Source organism: Aythya fuligula, chromosome 4, assembly GCF_009819795.1.
Source record: "Aythya fuligula isolate bAytFul2 chromosome 4, bAytFul2.pri, whole genome shotgun sequence".
NCBI lineage: Eukaryota > Metazoa > Chordata > Aves > Anseriformes > Anatidae > Aythya > Aythya fuligula.
Window position 1 is genome coordinate 26,164,937 of NC_045562.1, and position 24,177 is coordinate 26,189,113.

A 24,177-nucleotide genomic window follows, 5' to 3' on the forward strand; every position below is an offset into this window, starting at 1 on the left:
CCCGCCCCGCGCCGTCACGGGGAGGCGCCGCCAGGGCCCGCCGGCGGCTGCGTCACGGGGCCGGGCACGGGCACGGGGCCGCCCGGGCGGGCGCTGAGGCGAGGCGGGGCCGGGCCGGCTGAGGCGGGCTCCCGGCGGCCTCCCGGGGACGTGCGGGAGCCCACGGCGCTGCTGCGGCCGCGGCTGTGCCAGCCTCTCCCCGTGGTCTGGGGTGATTGTTCTGAGGCTGTAGCAGCACAACAGCCATGTTCTACTGGAAAGCTCAGAGGGACGAGAAATGAGGGAAAAAATCAGTGTGGTAAACACAAGCCCGTAGTGGGGCTTGCAGTGCACCACACAATGGCCGAACGCTCGCAGCCCCACAAGAAGCGAAGCACAGGCCCTGACGTGGCAGCAACCCCCAGCGCTAACCCAGCCCCCAGGGGATACCCCGTAAAACAGCTACTGACACAGCGTGGGCAAAACCCGAGCACGTCAGTAATGAGTAGCTGAAGACATAATGGCTAAACTCACTTTAAATGCACAAAAACAGGATTCAGTTTGCCCATGTATTTCCACGTCTATAAATACACTGCTTCCTGCTGCCTTGGTATGAAAAGCAAATATTTAAGCTTTTGCTTTCAAAGGCACACGATGACACAAGAACTAGAATTACATTAGCGCTGATTGGTTGATAACAGAAGGGTTTTCTAAAATAATTTATTTTCAGTCTGAATACTGCTAAGAAAAAAATAATGGAAGGTTATTTTTGATGAAGCATGTGCACATGCAGATACACCAGCATGTGCAGCAGGAGTGCTTGCATTGGACCTGATGTTTCTGTAAACTGATACAGATACAAGGTATGTTTGCTGTACAACCTTGTACTGTTCCTATATGGCAATGTGTGATACAAGACTTGTTTCACGTGAGATCTTTTACACATAGATTGTGCAGGGACTGGTGCTCATCTGCAGCATCAAGGCCTTGCTTCATCTTCATGCACAGAGGACAGAAGGAAAGGGATTCATTTTGCTATGCTTGCCTTTTCACCTCTGTAATATGTCTGATAGCCGACTATGTTAGTTTTCAAATGCATTTGTTTCTTAAACAGTTCTCCAAATGGGTCCTTAAGGAAGTTGTTTGTTTTATGAGCCATTGTCAGTGTTACAAGCCACATACTGTAAGTGATCTTGCTGAACACAGAGTAGGATCAAGAAACTATATACTTACTTCACAGACCTGTAATATATCAAATCTTAAAAATATGGCTCCAGAACAAGTGTTGAGAATGTGCTGATATCTGGAGATTTGGAAATAGAAAAGTGTGAGAATAAACGAAGAAATGTGTGTGAGCCCTGTAGCAAAATAAAGTTAAAAAAAAAAAAAAAAAAAAAAAAAAGCTATCTTGTCTCTAAGACAGAGGTAACCCTGGAGATAACTCAGTTATAAAATATTGGCATCTTCTGAGTTGGAGACATCTCCATTTGCTCATGTATACAAAGAACTGCTTTCTGAAGGGTGGCTTCCTACAATCACCTTTTCAACAAAAGCTACTCAATCCTCAAGTTCGTGAGCATCCATAAGTGACTTTCAGACCCTATATGCATTAATTTATTTTTGTACCTGGAAAAAAATAAAAAAGTAAAACCTAGAGGATTTAATATCCACCCAAAAATGAATACCTAAAACCCTTACAGAAGATGCATCTTAAACAATGAAAAGTCAGGAGAAAGACAGATGATGACTTTTGTGACTACGTATACACAATCACTGAAGTGCTATCCTACTTCCACTGGTATCACTGAAAAAAACACTCCTTGGCACCACAGAAGATGCCCAAATTTTTTACCATAAAACCACCTCTGAACTATAAATTATCCATAGGACTTTAGTTTAGAATGAAATGCAATAGAAACTCTTGCACATTCTCAATTCTATACTTTGAAAGAATCTCCTATTACATCTAAAGAAAAAGTCATTTGTGGCAAAAAGATTGCCAATTTTGGTAATCTGAAGAAAGAATTATTAGAGCATATTGTTAGTATTAGAGCAACTGTTAGCACATTTATTATATGTTGATAACAGAAGACAACGCTATCAACCCAACTCCACACTGGAGAAAAATACGGAATAGAGGTTATAAAGAACTTGTATAACACAGACCGGAAGATCACCACTAATTTAAGATACTGTTACTGAAGGCCTTTGAACTGACAATAAAAGTTTGTTAGAGCAGAGAAATGGCTAACCTGGTAACCTAAGCCTGTTCACTGGACTAAGGCACATGCAAAGTTTCTACAGAAGTCTAAAATCCAGACCGTATTGGAAGAGATAAAGGATGACTAGCTAGAGGACTTACCTGATAAAACCTTTGCTATGACAGAAAATAATGTAGTCTGCAATGTAAAACAGATGCAACTTCGTATTTGCTATATAAATCTTTAAAACCTATCTAATATTAAATTACCATAGCTCTTCCAAGGTCACCACTCGTAGACAGGCTGCCAAACACAGTTCTTTGTATCATCCTAAACAGAACAGTCATCTTCCCTTCTCAGTTACCAGCAGCTTGTGTTCTCATTGTTCAAAACCACTGCCACTGCACGTATTACCTTCCCTACATGCTGGTCTTGTTTATTTTAAGCAACAAAAAGAGAAAAAGACACTGCATGATAACCTGACCAATGTAAGACAGTCATTTTATTCATCTCTAAAAGTCTATACAATTTAATGTTTCCAAAGTATTCCTTTTCTAACTCATTTGAAGAAGTGTCTGCCTTTAACTGTCTGATAACTGTATATTCAAGATCACGTCAATTATTTCTATTGTGAAGTCCCGCAAAATCCAAAATTGTAGCTAGTGAAATGGTGTCTGTAGTTAAGGAGGTATTTTGGGCATTATGGAGCACATAACATTATGAGCACTTGTAAAGCCTAAATTTTGTTTTACAATAGCTTTATTTTCAGTGACTGAGAAGCCCTTACAAGCAGCCAATTTAGGGCATAAAAAAGCTCATATGTAAACAGCAGGTTTATAGAGTAGCTTGCTTTCAAAGAGATTTCATCACAGTAATTATACTCTAAGGCCTCAATCCCAGAAATCCTCCATGCCCAAATAGCTTCATGCATCTAAGTGTTCCCATTGTTCTCAACAGGCACGTACTGTTCTTAAACATCATTTAGATGCATCTATCTTTGCAGAAAAGGGCTTTAAGTCCGTTGTTCTGGAAATACCACAACGTATTTATGTGACACACCTTTAAAATATGCTGATGATGAAAAAAGTTACCTTAATCCTCCTCCATACCATATCTTTTTCCTTTTAGGATGAGGGAGAAGAAACACTATCTGAACATATCAGAATAAGTTAGAGGTTAGACAAATCAGGATAACCAAGGGAAAAGTGTTTTGAGGTGACAGAACAAAGCCAATGAAATGTAGGGGAGCATCACAAAGGTATGCCAGCCCCCTTAGCCAAGGCTGAAGAGATGACCTTAATTCTGAAGCATTATTCTACCATATCAAATTAAGAAGTAAGCTGAGTTTAAGTAATACAGCTGAACACCTTACTACATACAAGCCAAACATTTTCTCAATTCCCTCAATTACTTGGCTTATTCTGATCACTGACCATGTAATTTCATTGCACCAGGTAATGAAAACAAAAATCAGGTCTTTTACGAAATTCCAAATGTAAGACTGACAATGCTGAATGATCTCAAATAACAAGAGATGACAAAAACATGTCAGATAATTACAAATGTTACTGTGGCCAATACAAAAGATATTTTAGTGACTCTTCACAGTCATTTCCTTTCCTATTATTCAAAATGAAAGCTTCTCCCTCAGCAGAGCTAAGACAGTGTTCTCTTAAAAACGCAACGTAAGAGAGCTCTCTCCCAAAACAGCTACCATCTCCATTTTGAAAGGACTTGAACCCACGTGCCCTCCATTGATGGCTACATATGAAAGCATCCACGTACAACAGGGTATGCAAACAACACACAAAATCTCTCAAAACCTACCCTTTCCCATTCCTGTCATTTCCATTCCTTTTCCTTCCCACTTTATTCTCCTGCCTTTTTTCTAATTTCCTTTTCCTTTCATTTATCCTTTTCTCAATCCACATGGCTAAACTAAGCCCAGACCTAATTATTCCACCACCTTGCCTTCTTTTGCTTCCTCTGTGTCAGTTTACTAGCCTTGCAGCCCTTTCAGTCTGACTTGGTTCTTTCTGTACAAAATCATGCAACTTTCTCATCTGGGTCACACAGCAGGGCCGGCAAAAGGAAAACTAAAGACAATGCAAGAAAGACAAACACACTCCTCCCAGTTCCATCACACAGTCCAGGATGAAATAACTTAAAGGTGCCATCATAGGAGAGAAAGAAAAAAAAGACATAGAACTCGTAAATACCATTAGATTAGACACAGTAAAAATGACTTTTTTTTTTTTTTGAAATCTTAACATTACAGAGACCCGAACTTCCTTCACTCATTAGCATTACATAAAATCATGTGCTTGATCACAACAGTGTTGGCAAAAGGCTTTCCCAGCTTTGTATCAAGCCACAGACAGAGGACTCCGTTAAACTGTTTCCATTGCCACCTCATCAAAAGCCTCAATGAGGCAGACTATAACATGGAAAATTTAAGACAAAATATATCGCAAAAGCATACAAATTTATAACATATGCTGCTGAGTACTTAAAGGCAGATGGGGCTTAAACAAAATGGGAAGAAAGCCCAGAAGAATGTGCTTAACAGTAATACACTCTGAGTTTTATTATATTTGCATTTTCTTATAAAGGAAAAAAAAAATAGTTTGTTTTCCTAATTACAGATGTTTCCCCCCCCCCCCCCCCCCCTCATTTGTTTCCCACAAATCTGTTACTTAATTTTGCTCACAATCATTTCATCCAGCAGAGAACACTTGATTCCACGATCTTGCCTAATAAGCTTGCTTCTTCATTGGCCAACCACAGGTTCTTGAATTATGCTTTTACAGTGTTGTATAACTTCCAGTGGTGCTTTTACTCACTGGCCAGACAAGGAAGGTAATTGAAGTCAAACCCAACTAGCAAACAATGCAGTAGAACAGGTCACAGAGCCGCAAACACATTGTGTAATGAATTCTGAGACTGACTTCCCCCTTAGGATAGCTGAACCTTCACTGCACGTCAGTGAAATATGAGTAAAGGCTCCCCATCGCCAGGCAAAGGTTAAGGGCAGAAGAAGAAATAGAAAGAGAAAATAATGAAAACATGGTACAATGTTAATATATAAGACCAAAAATAAAATATAAAAAAATAAGCCTTTGGTCCCTAAAGACTACTTAGACCACTTAGCCTGAAAAAAAAAAAATGAAGACTATTTCCTTCAGGTTTCTTTTCACTTTTTTTTCCTTTTTTTTTTTTTCCTTGGGGTTGTCCACCACTCTGTTCTTGACCTACATCCCATTGATAATGGAAGAAAACCCTTAAAATCAACAGACTAGTTGTTATACTAGAGTTATCAGCCAGGAGAAGTGCTTCCCCCCACCCCCCTTTTTTTTTTTTTTTTTAAAACTTGATCAGCTTTACACTCCCCTTAAAATACGTATTTTTACTGTACTAATCAGACAAGGAGGATTGTGAAAGAAAAGCAGGCTATCTTCTGCATGCATGAGATCACCTTGCTTTCTCTTATTCTCTAAGAGCCTCTTCACTACTTCCTACCTTTTTTTTTTTTTTTTTTTTTTTTTTTTAAAGAAACATGTTTTAGCTATTAGATTGCCCTTTTCCTGCTTTAGGATTGTTTAATTTTGTCCAGCATTTCTGATCTGCTGTTCAAGTTGTATGTGCAAGGGATAAAAATCCTAACACCAACAGGTACACGCCTCTCTAGACATGCCATCTATATTAAGCTTACTCCTTAGCTTCAAGGATATTAAATCTTCTCCATACATAAACTGCATGAACACAGATGCCGTGTCATCAGCAATTTTGTTAATACATAATACTGCACTATGCCAGGCATGTTTGAATTCTGTGGAACTGTGAGCTCAATACTCAGTAGTGGTCAGAATTAAAATTGAAGACTTGCTACTCTGTTTCCGTGACATGCTTATCTTCCCAGTACTGTGCAAAGATCTCATCCCTCCCTTAAATTACAGATACTAGAAAAAGCTCAGAAGGAGGCAGTAAAAATGATCCAAAGCATGGGACAGTTGCAAGGTCCAATTAAGTAAACCAGAAATACTTAACCTGGAAAAGGAGCAACTGATAAGCAAAGGAAATAAGTAGCAATGGAAATCAATATTTATTATTTAACAATCTGTTCTAATAAAAGAGCTCTTAGAGTTACTATTTTAGAGGATCAAGTGCACTACAAAGAAAAGGCAAGGACAAAGTTTTGCTCAGCAGCATACATTGTGTAGAGGTATAGCAAAACATAAGCTGCAAGTGATTTGATATCTCATACTGGTGATTAATACACCACTCACTGATTTGCTGTAATCAAATCATTACTCTGATTCAGTTCTTTTGCTGGGAGACTTGGGATTTTAATCGACAATTCTTTCCTCTCTACCCCCTTAAAAGGGGTCACCGCCACCTTTCACAGTGACAGCACTATGCCATCCATCTCCATGCTAATCCCAGTCAGTTTCTATGTGCATATAGTCAATGAACAATATCAGAGCACCTGCATTTGGCGAGACAGTCAAGTCATCCCAGTTTCAGGTCACTCTGTCCTAGTTTCATATCAAACCTTTTTGTATCAACAGCAGTCTCACTTCAATAAGCTTGATAACACCTCCCTACAAACCCAATGTCTCAGCAGAAAGACTTTCCACAGCTGCAACTATCAAGAAAGAGAAGAGCTTAAGCATTTAGGCTTTACACGGGCGAGTGATGAAGTAGTTGCTGCATCAGTCCATGCAAACACATTGGCGAGTGTTAACCTAGGCAAGACTCTGGCAGTTACACATGTTCTCGGTAGTATTTATACCTGAATTTTGGTTCAAAATAAAAATAATAATAAAAAAAAAAAGGTAATGCTTCTTCAAATAAAATGCAACTAAGCTGTTGCAGCTTGCCAAAGAATGGTGAGGGTGCTAAACAACTTCTTCATTAAGGAAGTCTGTGGAAGACAAGATCCACTGATAAGAACTAAAAACCTGGAAGCCACCACTAGGTTTAGAAAGGCTCTCAGCCATATACAGAACTGCTAGCACAACATCTGAATTAGAGAAAAGCACCAGCATGGTAAACAGGTAAGATAAAAAAGACATTTCAAACACCTGCAATTCACTCATCCAACAACTAAGAAAAAGAAAAAAAAAAAAAAAAAAAAACACATTTTTTTCCCTTAACCCAAGAGCCTTCCAGACAACTTCTCTATTACTGTTTTCTGCCAATGATTTTGAAATCCTGGAAAGAAGAACCTTATTAATTAGATAGTTATCTATGCAAATATAGTGCATAGCAACTATGTTCCAGATAGATTAGCAAAATCAACTTAATTCATTACAAGTGGAGAAAAGATAAAAGAAAACATGGTTCTATATTGGCAGATACCTTGTTTTCAGGCACATTAGTACTATGGAGCACAGGCAGAATGTCTGCAGCTCTAACAACAGTTAAAGAGGAAAAAAAGTAGTCTGTGAGCAGTAACTGACAGTTCAACAACGTCACATAAACTAGCTGTGCTTTATGCTTGCCCTTGTGATCAGGACAAGTTATCTCATGCTTCCTTTTGTTCAGAATCATTCAAGGCTAAATATATTCCTTACCTAAAAAGACCATCAAGGCCTTCAATAGAAATACTTCTAAGCTGTATATAACTTATTTTCCAAGTTAGTAAAGGCATGTCAAACCGTTCAGCCCAGTTTTGTACCACACATATAGAAAAAAACACGCTGAAAGTACAACATGACTTTCAAGACCCTTTCTCACATCATCAGTGGATAACAGGAAGATTCTGTTAATGAAACTTTCCTGCACAAATAATGAAACAGGAACTTAAGTTCATGCAGGAAAAGTTCCTTTCCTTTATATATTTGTATTCTTTATTTTCTTTTTCACTGTGAAAGCCAAGTAGAAAAAAGCACACAGGAGAGGACATTCATGTATTGGAGAAGATAGTATTTTAATTCTTCTTGAACAATTAACCTCTTATGTGATCGGAATTCGTTATAAAGAACCACCTGCAATTGCTAAAAATTACCTTCTGTTCCTCAAATAATGCTGTATTAGTTGACTGTGCCATATTTTTTAAAGTTACCATTTAGTGCCCCTTCAGGGCACGAAAAATGTACTGCTTTGGTCTTTCATCATACTTTAGACAAACGTCTCCAACCCATAGGTACGGCCAGTTTAGGATAATCACGATATTCTGCACCATTACCTGCTGGCCTGTTCTTTTTTTCAGTGGCACTGCTGTTGCTGCAAGTAGGTACTGGTGGCTATAGCAGCAGCTTTTGAATTTCCAGTTTGCAGGTTGTCATATTAAGGTTAACTATTGCCAATTTGACGTTAACACCATATGCCAGACTGTAAACTGTCTCCACACAAAGTCACAACATAAGCAACTAAGCTCCTTCTTCAACTGAAGCAAGAAGCACTGTAGCTATTGAAAAGAATGCCAGGGCTCAGACTCCCACAGACAGATCAAAGTACCTAGAGATGTAAACACCAGTGAGATCATTTGTTTGCAAACCATTTTTAACTGCAAATACGGTTTAATCATCTGATTTCAGTCAGAGCCTTGAAAAAATTGCAGTCTGACATTACAAAAAATCCACCTTGCTGCTGAACTTACCTTATAATTAAATATAAATTGATGCAGTCCTCTCTTACATCATATAAATAAACATCAGTTCTGAATAAAATCATGGGGACGTCTCAGTTTCACCTTACTAGTTGTTGAAACCAAAGTCATAAAAGGAGAAAAAATAAAAAAAGAACTGACACACTTATTAAAAAAATCAGGCCCAGCCACTGGACAAGGATTGGGTGTCTCAGATTTCAGAGAAAGGCAAAGCAAGCGTATGCTAAGACAAAAACCATCAGTTAGACATTTAGTCTTCTCATTCATTTACTAGTTAAAATAGTCATCTGGTCGTACATCTCCATTCATTTCACTTCTGTTTAGAAGGATTCCCTCTGCCTCCCCATTAAAATAATAGAAGACAGTGTACTACTCCAGTGTAACTTTAAAAAAAAAAAAAAAAAAAACACTGAGTACTGTAGATCTCCTCCTATAATATTCAAAAGAGGAATTAATAGTTTTTCTGGCTTAAGTATTAAAGAACTGATAGCTTCTTAATGGCAAGTATGAAGTGTTTAAATCGACCTAACAAGAAGCTACCAAAGAGTCTAAAAGTAAAACACACAGATCATCATGGCAATGATCTGCATTTTCTTTCATTAAAAAATAAAAGGACTGCATACATGGAAATACACAGCACATATTAGCATTGGTAAGATTTCCTCCCAATAAGAAGTCAGATATTTCTACTACCAGTATAACATCACCATATTTCTCATTAAACAGCAGTTTAATGAGGTAAAACATTAACTTGACTGCTACCGAGATAATCATTTTGCTGAGCAATAAAAGCAAGTTCTGATCAAAGCTGACAGGCAGTATCCCTTCTAGCCAGGGCTATGGTGTAAGTCATCCAAGCCTCCATGTGCATATCAACTCAACACGTTAAAATGCACTACACTCAAACAACACGTTTCATGATGCCTACGTGTTTGCCATAATGCTGCCGCTAAGTCTGAAATTTATGCAAAGGTACCAGCCACTGGAGAACATAACAATCTTATGATTAATTATGCATGTAATTATGATAAATGATTACTATACATACCAACATGTACAGTAATACTATATATAGACAACTTCTGTATTCTTCTCAGATGAAACAGTGAAAAATAGATATCATGCACACTTTCAGATGATGTTAGAAGAAATAGGATTGTTGTAAATCATTAATGGTCAATCTCCCACACGGAACCACAAAAAAACATTCAAATTGCAGATGAGAGGCGACGCTAAATGAAAGGCACATCTCCATCAACTAAATAGTAAAAGTACCTACAATGTCTAGGTGTTAAGCCTTTCAGAAGGCTGATTCCAGTTCATGTTCTCTTGTTTTGGCCCACATAACAGACAGGAATTTCCCACATGAAACAAGTAGGCTGTGTCATTAATGTTATTCCCCAATATCAACCCGTTTCCACATGCTTTCAACAGAAGGCATATTCACCATTGAGTAATAGCCTCAATGGCTTTGTAAGGCTCAGTTAAGTACTTAAGTATGACTGGTAATGTGAATGGCAGTACTGTGCAGGCTTGAGAGAACCACTGTCCTGACAGCTAAATGACCTACCAAGGCTACTGAAACGAGCAGACTTACTCTGTTAATTTACTGTCCTCTGAATGGGGGACAACAACGATGACGACTGTTTGCGAATTCCATGTTAGCTTTTCCTCTGCATGTTATATGTGCAGTTTATGGTTCAATTATCATTAGATGAAAAAGAATTTCTTAATCCATTACTTCCCCTCATTGCACAGATTTGATTTAAAAAAATGTATCATTTTGTATTCTATTACATAAACAGAAAATTTATGAACACTATTGCCTACAGTAACTTCTCTGGATTGGATAAATTCAGATCTGTGCTTCAAGCTCATCGGTATTCTAGGTTTACTTTTTGTAGCAACGCAGCTATCAATTTAATTACATTTCTTCCACAATCATTTTAGGTGCAGATATATTATATTGCCACTTTCTACACCTTGTGAAGAAACCAAGTTCACAAATTCTTCCATATGTCTAAATATGGCTCAACAAGCTAAAGCACAGTACTAGACCTAATGTCTAGTAATGTGCTTACCTGTACTTACAATCAACAGAATGAGTGCATCACAATGTTAATAAAGAGAAAATTACAGGACAAGAGTATTTAAAAAAATAATAATAATACAATTGCTGCTAATTCAGTAACAGAACAATAAAAAAAGAAAAAAAAGGGCACATGGAGGCCATCAAGAAAGTGCTTGTTTGGTCTTCTCAATGAGATTTGCTGAATTAAACACACACAAAAGAACCACCTCACATACATAAAAACCTAAAGAATGACTAAGACAAATACTCACTTCCTGCCTTTATTTAGAACTTTTTGGGGAGGTATATTCTTACCACCTTGAAAAGAAAATTGACAACAGATTCTGTCTAAGACATGTACTATGATTTGCTCTATTTTCCATGCATAAATCATCATTCATTTCGATAAAGTCATAGTGTTTATTACTACTGCAACCTCTTACTGAGGTGATCGGAGTTGTGGCAAGCAGACATGCCATTAGCAAAAATTTCAGGCTGGGGGTGCGGGAACAACAACATATATGTTTCAATGCATGTTCTACCACTTCACCATCACCATGCAATAGGAACTACTGGCATGTGCAACAATTAGCATTGCTTTTGGCAGTACAAACAAAACCACCTCACTTGCCTAGCTAAATTTATGGATATAATTTCACAGCAAGCAAGAGGCAGAATACTGGCTAAAACTATTTATTTCACTGCAAACTGCATTTCTCATTAAAGCTTGAAGTGATGGAGAGGATTTATATAAACAATAACCACAGTAGCTTCAGACTTTTAATATAGTTTACAAGCATTGTGTTAGACAAGCAAGGCTTTTTTTTTTTTTTTTTAATAAAGCCAGATATTCAGAAATATAGTGCCCATGAAAAACAATTGTTCATTTAATTTCCTAACTACCAAGTACTGGACTTCCTAATGCTGATGTTCTCTAAGTAATTCTGCAGAAACAATTTTTATGTACATTGAGGGTATCTGGGCTTTTAATACCTGTGTCAGCATACAAGCTGAATAACAAGACATGTCTGATGATATGAAAGGAAGACACATGGGAAGGATGCTTATAACAATACAACAACTATCCATTATAATGGCACCATCTGAGTGCTAAGTGTGGCAAAGGGGAAAGTGCATGAAGGAAGCGCATGGCAGGAAGACAACTGAATGTTAACGGGAGAGGAAAGGGTGATAAAAAAAAAAACAAGAGACTGAGTTCAATTTTACACTAAACAAGAGGAAATGACAAGAGTATATATTTAACAAAGTTTACTATGTTAATTAGAAATTACTTCCTTTCCTTCCTTTCTGTTCTGCTCTTTGACCATTGTTAAGACAACATTAAAGCTTTCACTCCATTAACTACTTCATTTATGAAGAAAAGAGAGGGAGAGCTTCCCAGTTCTTCTTTCTTTGTACTACTTGTATGTTTTTTCCAGTGCTTTTCTCTTTGCAACTTTTCACCTAGTCAAAAATTCAAGTCTCGACATTTTGCACTGCTCCTAACATCACCCCTGCTTGTCAGGTTTTTGCTTGTTTTACAGATTTGAAGCCAAATCTAACAGAAAACAGATTTTTTCTCTAGAGGTAACAATTATAGAAGACTGTTGATTTCTGCACAAAGGGAACACTGAAGACCATAAGACTTCAGAAATCCTAATACAGCTAAGAAAAAACAGCTGTAGAATAATCATCTTTCCCTTACTTGACAGCAAGTTTGTCATTTGACAGAAGTTACTGTCTGCCTCATATGAGAAGTTATCCCATACAATGCAACTGTGAGGCAAGCACACAGGAAAATTCTCAACCAGTTTCAATTCTAAAGCATCCTTTTGGAGGACAGAACAGTTAAAGGGAAATTTTAAGTTGTTATGAAAAAGGACTGGTTTTGTTTATTTAAAAAACTAAAACCATACACAACCCATAGAAATTTTAAAGATAAATTTAACTTACCAATTGATGCATCACCATCCAAGAGATTGTCATCTTCAGACGTCTGAAAGTCCATAATTACACCTGCTCCATCTAAAAGCTCCTCATCGCTGCTTGCACTAGTTATACTGTTGTAACTGTTTCGATAGTAGCCTCTATGAAACAGCTGCTCAGACTCCATTTAGCTGCTTTATAACCTGCATAAAGAAAATGAATTATATTTGAAAACACAAACAACTGATAAGTTTACATGAAACATAAAACAGTATTAAGATCACAGTACTAAAAGTTAAAAAAAAGTAGCAGTAATACAGAATACTATACAGAACATTTTACACAAGTCCTATAATATTTAATTGGATGATGCTTCGTCATGCTCTTTCTTGGGATCTCCTTATTTTAATGATATCATCATGAAAGTATTTTACTTTCAGTAAATGTGGTTGGAATGCACAAACCCGGTACATATAAATGGGCACTGCACCATGGAGCTGGTACAAAATCCAGTCAATTTTTAGATTAAAAAGTGAGAATCATTAGTCATAGTATTTTTGAAATACATCTGTTTCACTCCGAAATTGTAGTCCCTTGAACACAATTGTTCATATTCTTTTGCAGAGAAAAGCAAAAATATTCAAGTGGAAAACCATTCAGAATCTTCTGTCTATGTAAAGCTTTCAAAACCCATACATATATACCTTTGTACGTAACTGGGAAAAGGCAGCAGATGGTTTTGCACATTTGGTAGCAAGTTCTGCAGAAGACTGAACACACCAGGACTTTCACAGACCAAGACATATTCCTCCTTTGCCTTGCAAAGTGAAAACCCATAGCAATTACTTCATGACCTGGGTGGGACAAAGGGGTATGTTGTGACCACACGCTGATTCCATGCTCTTATCTTGGAAGACAAGGCTTTCCCTTCACCAATTTCTACACTAAGTCGGATTTGCAACAGTAATGGGGAGGTATGAATGAGGTTCAATCTTTATCCCATAGCTTCCTGAGCACACTATTTTCACTCAGTTCGATGCCCGAAAAGCATCTATTTCAATCACCCCACCTAATTAAGAGCTATTAGGCTCCTGCCTTTCCAAAAATCAGAACATTTTCTAGTATTGTTTTCCCAAAAAAGATATAATTGGCAGAGGAGTTTATAATTAAGACCATTTTGGCAATGACCGTATCATTTTTACAAAATATTTTATATTCACATGCAGTACATGACACTAAAGCATCATGTACCTTTTCAGCAATAATAAAATTTCATTCCCTCCAAACAAAGGAGATGGCCTTCCATCTCCCTCCAGATCTTCTCCTTATGCACTGTTTCCTCTGCTCATCATCACATTCTCTAACCATTCACTGTAACTGCTACAAGGCTATACGCACCATAAACATCCAGCCAGCTGGCAGCTCTAAAAATACATTATAGGACTTCTAATTCCCATCTCCCTCGTCTACCCAGCTGTTGAGCCTTGTGAAGTAGAGCTGAACTGGTTGGCCAATGTCAAGAGTTATTAGCAGAGGTCAAACAGCTTTCTCCTATTGGCAAAGAGCTTAGTCCTCTAAAGAGCAAACTAGTTACTGAAAAGAGGTGAAAAGTGAAGTGACAAAGTTTGCAGGGTAGCTGCAGACGGAACTGTCAGCACTGAGCAGCTGGGTGATAACATGAGATAGAACTCTCTACTGGTAGCCACGAATTGAGTCACACTGCAGGTAGGGAGGAGAGGGAGGCAACAGAGCCAATCCTAACTTACCCTGTGGGTTCTGATGGGACTACTGCCATTCCCAAATGAAATGGTACAGTTACAAGGAAAAGCCCAACATGCACCAGCAGTCCCCACATTAATCGGATACAAAGTACTATCAGGTACAGGAGAGAACTTCATACCACCAAAAGGACTACAGAAGAGCTAAAACAGGTTACAAAAGATCACAATGATGACAGAGTACAAAACAGCTTTACTTCTACGGGGCAGCAAAATGGATCAGGACTCGTCAGTCTGGAAAGATGTAACATGGAAGACAATATCAGAGGAAAAGAAAAACAAAAAACATGAAAAGCTCTGGTAGGAATACTGGAGGCCAAGAGAGAAGTGCATATGCTTATTCTCTTCTTAAACTCTTCCCTAGAGATCTACTATTGGTCAAAACAAATCCCTTTGGTTTGAGCATTCTCACTTCCTTAAAAAAATTGTCAGAATATTTACAATTTAAAACATGCCTTCTCTTCAAACACATTTCTTTCATCCCTGTGTGAGGATTCTTCTTACCATTTTACAGGCGCTGAGAAAAACTCCTTAATGGACAGCCAAGAAAATTTCACACTATCATATGATGAAGCAAATCCTGACTGAAAATACATCTGCTTACACCTGGAAGCATCTCCATTTTCCCCAAAATAGATCAGATTGTGATAATTTATTCAGAAGCTACACTTAGAATGATGCAATAGATACAAGTTGTCATACGGTAATTTTGGTCTTCCCTTACGGTACCCCATAAAGAACATTGCAGAAGAGGTCAGATCATAAGCAGTCCAACTATTTTGCTATTATGCTTACAGAAACTTCTGTTAACATCACTCTGCCTGGATCAGTTGGGTACTGTCATAATGGAAGACATACAGCAGAGTTGAACTGAGAGCTTTTGGACTTGCTAGACGCATACGTGCTCCCTGCACTGTCACCTTTCTCCACAATGAAAGAAGAACATTTTAAGTCTCTTTCATATATATATTTAAAATAAATATAATAAAAATATGAAATATAAAAATAAAATTTTCTTTATATTGAGCTCCACAACTTCAGTTAATCTTACCACAAGCCTGCTATTCATAGTAAGGGGCATAACTCCCCTTTTGCAGGTCTGTTTAATAACTTTGCAGAAATGTCAGAGCAGTGCACTACAGCTATTAAATCTTCCAAAAACCCAGAAAATGCTTTGAACCTGGTCTACAATAGACTAGAGCATTCAATCAGTCAGAAACTGACAGACAAAACCAACAGACGCCCCAGAGACAGACCAAGCATACCACGAGGAGTCCTGCATGCCAACTCCTCCGGCACACACGTGCCTTCAGTTCCATGGCATGGCATGATATCACAGGCCTTCTCCTCTCGTTTTGAAATACCGTGTCTCCTGCTGCAGACTGACCTCTTGAACAAGCAAGCAGAAGCTGTGACACCCAAACCACTCCTGCCGAGCACCCTAACCAAGATTTGAAGAGTTGTACGTTCATTCTCTGTATTCCCTGAGGTGGGTACCTGAAATGCTTTGTATCTGACATGGCGTTACAGATTACTGCCTTCCAGCAGCATGCAGCAAAGGTGGGAAAATGAAAGCCATCAGAAAGTCAGAGCTCAATAAGCTTCACACAGGACTGAAGTTTTTCTTGTTGAGAGCATGTCAGTCACTGGCTTGCCCACCACCTCCACCTGCAATTAAGAGTGTGGGGATGACAGCTGAGGTCAACACACAACACATTTCCTTGTGTGCCTTTAAGAGAAGGGCTTGTTTAACAAACTGGGACACAAAGTTAGGGATGCACCACCTCAAGTTACGCTAAGTGTCAGAGTCAATTTTAAAGCTCATGTGACCTTAAAATACTGTTGTAACATGCAGAAGGTCTGCCTTGCCCAAGGAAGCAGAGGATGTGGACAGAGCAAGCACGCTCCTCCTCCAAAGCCAACTGCTGAGAACAGCAATAAAAATGGGAAGGAGGAGCCAGCAGGGAGTTTTTGTGTGGCTACAACTGCCAGAGGATAACCAGACTTGTGCCCAACCCAGGCCAGTGGGGATTATCTTTTGTGGATGCTGGAAGGCTGCATTTACACACAGCAGCCTGCACAAATGCTTACAGAGTTGTAAAGAGGGAGAACATAGCAGAGGCAATGAACCAGACAGCCTGCTGTTTTATATGGTCAGATTCAGCCTGCAGATTCCCTGCCTTATCCAAATCAGCACTAAAGGGCAAGTGGGAGAAAGATGGGGTTACTGAAGAGAAATTTCAAGCAGGAAAACAAGATATCTGAATGCCAGTGAAGCATACCCTGAAAAAACAAATAAGATAAACCATGCCCGATTTCCAGCAACTACTGGTTGCCCTAAGTATTTAATAAAACTTTTTTTTTTTTTTCAGCCTAGATTACTGTAACAATGCAAGATAGAGGGTTTATGAGAACACCACTCAGCATTTTTAAGAAGCATCATAGTTTTCACACAGAGTATGGTTCATACCATAGAAAGCAGACGCAAAAATCTTTCAGACTTTGAAAAAAAGAAAAGTAGAGAAATAATGCACTGTAAGAATACAGTAAGAAAATCTAAGCAATAACCAGGGAGCTCTTGAAACAAAGAATTCAATCCCACACATATACCCAAGTCTTCTGCAAAAAGAGTGTAAGGTGCAACTAATCAGTCACACTAGCATATTTCCAGGATGTGCTGATCCATCAAAACTCTTCTACAAAGCAAGCTAACAGAGAAGCCTCTGACAGTAAAACAATTTAAAAAATTATTAAAAAAAAAAATCATTAAAAAAATAAAACAGTATCTCACCTGCTACAACTAACGAGAGGGAAGAGAGCAATGAGCATCCAGGTAGAGCAAATTGTACACGCTGTAATTAAGTACAGCGCAGACAGGAACTACACTGGTAAAGGGGAACAGCACAGAAACAGCTACACGTATAGTCGACAAAGCATATAAAGCTGTTTGTTTTCCATACACTTCAGTACCTCAGGCGATTTTCTTGTCCTCAAACATCAGACATCCTGCTTATCTTTCAAGCCCTACAAAGGAAAGGTCAAGCAGAGAAGCGAGTCAGCTGAGGGAACCACTTGCAGAGCACTGAAGTGTCTCTGGAGAAGATGGACCAGGACAATAGAAAATCTGATTTACAGGACAGTTGTTGTCAGGCAATTTGCATGATCTGTAAATGTCTGGTATGTGCTCTATTGCCCCATAAATACATAAGAACACTTTTCTGTATCTCAAAGGGCAAGAAACAAAAGACATTTTAACTTTTTACTGTCCTGGGACGTGTAGAAGGGGGTGGGTGAGAACTCAAAGCTAGATTCCAAACCTGCTTTAAATAGCTGAAAGAAAAAGCTGCTCCTTTTTTTTTTTTTTTTTTTTTTTAAAAAAAAAAGAAGACGAATCAACAATAAAACACCACATAGTGTTGAAAAATGATCTTGTTAACAGAAGAGCTTTTTCCCAAACTTGGAAGAATCCTGATAACCCCCAACTCACTGTAATAATTATTTTTTCTGTTCATTACAAACAGCAAAGAGCTGAACAGCAGTCAGTCATATGACCGAACTCATGCATAAATTCCTCCAAAACTAACATGAGGACAGTGCCCAGTGAGAATGCTATGCAGACATAAAACAAAAGCAGATAAAATGAAAATATAGAATATGATCTTTCCTTACATATAGGAACATGTTCTAGAGTAGGTGAAATGCAGTGGTACCAATAGGAATCATTTGCTGAAAGTTTTTGGAAGAAAAGTAGGATTTAATAGGTTTTACCTGGTAACAGCATTCAGAAGTCATATTTAATATGAAGTAGTCAGGAATTTTATACACATCCTTTTAAATATATTTAAAAAATGAGAGATGAAAAAAAAACCTTTATACTTCAAGAGCAGGTAAAGAGCAGTATGACAGGTGCCCACACTTAAATTCAAATATTAACATAAAGCATATGTGTGTGTGTGTGTGTGTGTATGCATAGATATATATATATGTATATATCAAAACAACTGCCTAAAAGGTTGAAGCAGTCAAGAACATCTTGGAATACTGAATTCTAAACTTTTCATAGTGCATTTATTAAAAATACTGCACTATCTGCATTTTTTGTTGTTGTTGTTTAAATAAGTGCACCCTTCAGAAAAAAAAAAAAGTTCAGAAATAAACCTTTTACAACAGTTTTAAAACAAAGGCTAAGCTGGGCTCATACTTCTATCCTTAGCCTCATCAGCATCAAAATTACATTCCCGTTTCCACTGTAGATCCAGCATACGTAATGTCCATTTACTTACGTTGCCTGTCATGTAAAAAGAGGTAAACAAAATAAGAGCATCATTCAGCCTCCAAACTTTAGTTTTGGAGAAGGGTGAATGAATTGTGAGGAATTTTGAAGTATTTTACATATATATAAATATATATATATATATGTAACTAGCAAACTATTTATTTATACACAAACAGGAAGGCTCAGAAGTCATACACTCCAAACCCAAAATGGAAGGGAGGACAAGAGAAACAGCAGTTATCCTGAACTTCCTCAAGTCAGCAGAGAAAGAAGTCCTCACAGATGCTCAAGAAGCCAAATTGTTAAAAATTAGGGAATGCACATAGCAACTTTACAAAAGCAAATACACAGATGATTATTTTTCACAGCGTCATTCAGAAAAAAAAAAAAACGTGAAACTAATTTAAAAAGTCTCAGGATCAGGACAGCTCCTCTCGTAGCCACGTAGTAAGAAAGGACCTCTCAAATTTTTGGTGATACTTAAAAAAAAATAAATAAATAAAAAATAAAGTTAAAGGAGTACAGTCAGTTAACTGAGGTTACTTTAGTTAAAAAAAATAAAAAATAAAATAGAGTTATTAAAAAGCTTCTAGCTCAATTTATATAGCAGATACTCTTGGAATAAAAGAGAAAAACTCAATTTCCAAAAATATACATATTGAGAGCTTGTTGCAGTTTAATCCACAGCTATTTCTAGAACAAACCTCACGTTGATGGCAGAAGACACAAACTCAAGTGTTCTTTAAACAGGAAAGCAAGGACAAGCACAGAAACGTGGAGACAAAACAATATGAAAAAGACAGTACTTGTAAAGCAGGAATATAGTACCTTTTTTTTTTTTTTTTTTTAACTGTAACTAGAAAACATGATTTCTAGATTCTACTAAATCTTAGCACGCTTTACAAACACTTTAGTTATGAAAGCTTAATAAAACAAGTCTAAAAAGTTTTTCCACTTTATTGATACATACCAGTACAGAGTATCGTCACTGGATCTGATCTTCGCAAAAGCATTATCAATAATAAATACTCATTTTACAGCACCTTTTATCTTCTCAGCTTAAAAACACTGAGAACTGCCAGCTTGAGTACTGGCTGAATACTGAAGTCATGCTTCCAGTCATATGATTCCAAACATGAAGCGTGTATTGACTTGGGTTTGCACAAAGAATTCAGAGCTACTTCATCACCACTCTGAAATGTCAACCCCTAAGGCTGCAGCTACCCAGAAATGGGACAGCTGAAGAGTTTTACCACCTGGCACAAAGACTTCAGCCTGCTTGATAGAAGGGACTGCTTCTTTCACAATCAAATTACTGATGTGTATACTCTTCAATTGCTTTCAAATAAAAAATGCTGAATTAGCTGAAAACTCAGATTTAAACTTACTCACCTCATCTCATTTACTGATGCATTAGAAAAATCTCCACTAGTAGAACCAAATAGTAACCTCCCACAGACAGAGTAATAAGCAGCTAAATGAGGTCTTCTCTTTCTTTAAATAAAAACAAACACTAAAAAAAAAAAAAATCTATGTATGAAACTAAATATAAAAGCAAATATAACTCAAAAGTTTAAGCTTCACAGGCAAGTACTGATCATTAGCCAAGTTGTGGGAAGAAAAAAACAAACAAACAAAAAAAAAAAAAAAAAAAACACACAACCAAACCACTGTGTTCTTAGCTGCCTCTGTGGTGCAAGCCTAAAATACATGTAAGGTCATAGAAGAGTTTGGGCTGGAAGGGACCTTAGAGATTAACTAGCTCCAAAGCCCTCCCATGGCATTACTTTTTAAACTAACGGTTCAGTACCTACTACTGAAGATATTCTCCCCAGGAAAGAAAAGTTGGAGAGACATCTTAGAAGAAAAAATCATCACTCGTGTTCTTCTTGTGACCACATTCAGATGAGAGCAATACTAAAAGTCATTAGGACAACTGAAGAGTAAAACCCATACTTCATTTTTCAAGCGCAGGAACTCTGACTGTGGTTTCCGTTGCAGACAATATAACATTTGTCTGGTAAGTTTTTGACCATGGTATTTGTTTTCTGTTTGATGAAAAGGGAAGGCAACGGTGTGCAATCTTCTCTGTACATCTTGATAGAATTTTGTTCCTTCTGAATGTGAACTTAGGTTGCAATTATCTGAGGGGTCCAGAGACAGAGCAGAGATTTTACACAACACCAGGACTACCAGAAGCCCTGCATTTAGTATTAGCCCTGAAAGTATTTATACTATTTTCATCTTTTTAGAGAAATGCAGCAGTCCTTAGCTACGTGCAGAGATTTGTAAACTCAGGGTCACACCTGAGTTAGGTGCTTCTCAGATAGTTTTGCTTTTATATCCAATATCTAAAAATACTCAAGGAAGTAAAAGAAACTTTAACAGAAAGGAAATCAGATGCCATCACAGAAAAAAAAAAAAAAAAAAAAAAATCTATGTGAGCCAAGACAAAGAGTGTATCAGAGCACTGACTGCAGAAGAACGAGAAGTACATGAACAGTATTAATTCTTGAGAGGCAAAATGACACTTCAGGACTGTCAAATGGTATCTGAAAAAGCACTGCCATTCCCAGTTCAGCTGAGCACCTTGACCATGGCAGCTACCACAGATTTGTCACTCTTCGTACAGAATTCCAATTCATTTATAAACACACTAAACCACCTGAGATCAAGACAAAATTGTACAGAGTCCTCCAAAACACGGCACAGGCATACAACTGCTACTTATGAGAAAGCATGTGGGGACCCCTGGTGGTTCCTGTGTACTTATTCCTCTGGATGCCTGCCCTTCCCTGCTACCGATTTTCAAACTTGAAGCAAGTGAATGAAAAACCAGCTGCTGAGGTGTACAATGGTAAGAAACGACAAGTCTTCAGCCAACAAAAAAGAAAAAAAATGGGGAGTGGGCTAACTTTCTTCTTGCTACATCCAGCAGACAGATAAATGGACAGGTTCATACTTCAAGGCGAGGAGCCCTGACAATAAGCTTGCTCTTTCTTGCTCTGCATTCTCTTAAGCAGCGGTGTTCAGAAGACCTGAAGGGATCTGCAGCCACCACCTGGATCTAGCTGACAGCTGCCCTTCCTGGCTCTAACTACACAAAAATCAGGTGACTTCTGTCAGTACAGTATTTCTGCCAGTTGCTGATTACCATTCTGGTCTTCTTCAAAGGGTGCGGTAACAAATTGTTTAAGAGAGACCCTTGAACCTCTGACATTAATAAGAACATTAATTGTTTCCGTTTTTTAATATGAATAGACAGGCTAGCCACAGGAGATTCAACCACCTTAAAAAAAAAAAAAAGCTGTGAAACCCCAGCAGCACAGACACCACCAGAAGTCAAGTATTCACTACACCCAGTGTGCTAACAGCTCCAAACACACAGTAAGTTCCCCTCTCCCGGTGTGAAGCTTAGCTGGCAGGTACTGCTAATTCTAAAATTATGCTGACTTTGGCAGGGTCTACAATTGGAAGACAGGTTTTTGGCAGGAGAGGCTAAAGGAAAGTTCTTACTGTTAAACAGTGGTAGCAAGACGCAAGCAAGAATCAAAGTGGCTGTTTTAGGAGGGGAGAAAGAAACTGGCTTCTTGGAAGATTTTTAGTTTTGAAAAGTTACAGGAAAATAATAGAATCAACAATACTTTACTGCAACACTTCTCATTAATGGAGTACACCAGGTCAGTTATCTTCAACGTGCATTACATGACAAAGATGAGGTCAGTTCACTGGGTTAACAGATTAAGTTTATTATATATACATATATATATATGTATATATATGTATTTAATTTGTTAGGGAGGACTAAACATTGAGATTTTTGTACCTGTGGTAATAACATGAATACTTAGTGTACCGGTCACTAGGTCTCCTTAAGTGTTCTGCAGATTTATGGACCTTGTTGGGTAAGTTAAGAGAATACTCATATCTTAGCATGAAACAGAAGGAAACTGTTAAGTCTGTAATACTGATAATAATTTTAATTGTTTCCTTGTCATGTTCAATAGCTTTCCACAAAACAAGCAGCTAAAAGTCAACTAGTGATTTAAAAACTCCTTTTTTTTTTTTTTCCTCCTCCTAATACTACTACCCCTTTCAAATCTGTAGATCCGCTTTTCAGAGTTAGCATTTGGAAGTATACAGGGAACTGCATTTTTTTCCCCTGCGGGTACATAGGAAACACATTAATAACAGAAACCTCATGGGAAAAGCTGCAGTAGATCGAGTACTACAGATAAAACATCAAAACCCAACAAATCTGGCAGAGAGCACTAACTTGGAGGTAAGAGGGGAAGGAACTCAAACAATATTATTGTTCAGGAAAGGGAGTACTTGAATTTTAACTGGCAGGATGTCAAAATATTAAGTCACCTCAATAACTGTATCTGTAACTTAAAGGTATTACTGACATGAAATTTCATTTTTACTATTTGAGTTACGAAATGCTTCTTTGATAGATTATATTGTGGTATGAACACTCAGAAAGTACACTTGAGTAGTCTCTTCCATTAACTTTTAAGAAGTCATCAAAACCATACAAAAATAAAGAAAAAAATAACCATGAGGGTTGTCCTTACCAAAGGATCTGTGCTATAAGACACAACACGATTATTGTTTTCCTCCTTACCCTCCCAAAGTAGAGCACAGAGCCTGCTTCTGTAACTAGAAAGCCTAAGCAAAATGCAAAAAAAAAAAATGAAAAGGTTGAACATCTAGAAAGTTATCTCAAAGTTAGGTTGTTTTTTGTGTTTCTACCTCTGAAAAAGGGGGGAAAATCTCCTAAACGGGTATTTTTACAATGCTCTATTAGGCACTATTTAAATCAATGTTGCTTTTTCTAATCATTCGCACAGATGATTTTTAAAAAGGCTTCCAATATTCAAAAACCAGTTTCAGGTTAAATAGCTATGAAGGTTTGTAATTGCCAACTTTCTAATACTCCGAGCGTCTTCAGCAGAGGCTACTGAAAGACCATGAAAAAGCACAAGTACTATGCAGCAAAGTCTGGAGCAGCATAACTCATAGGAGCGCAGGTAAAAAGATGGCCTGACACCCGAAAAGCTTAAGGAAATCAGCCAATGCAATCTCTGCATTTTCAGGTATGATATAGAAGAGGGATTGATGCAGAAAGCATAGATTTGAGAACTCACTTTCACAGCACTATCATGATGCTGGCTGGGACAGAGTTAATTTTCTTTGTAGAGGCTCACACAATGCTGTGTTTTGGACTTTTGATGAAAACAGCAGTGACAGCACACGGATGTTCAGCTGTGGCAGAGCAGCTTGCACAGAGGAGCCTGCCCCAGGAGCTGGAGGGGACACAGCCAGGCCAG

At 37.9% G+C, this 24,177-nt stretch overlaps 1 protein-coding gene across 2 annotated transcripts in view; it reads right to left on the bottom strand.

Annotated features, from left to right (window-relative positions):
- The window catches only part of CLCN3 (chloride voltage-gated channel 3), a 61,412-nt gene that overhangs the window by 34,755 nt on the left and 2,480 nt on the right, over nt 1-24,177 (bottom strand). For both annotated transcript variants that reach the window (XM_032186472.1, XM_032186469.1), the window contains exon 2: nt 12,818-12,993. In XM_032186472.1, coding sequence (XP_032042363.1) covers nt 12,818-12,977 — 160 coding nt within the window. In that variant the 5' untranslated portion in view covers nt 12,978-12,993. The remainder of the gene's footprint in view (nt 1-12,817; nt 12,994-24,177) is intronic.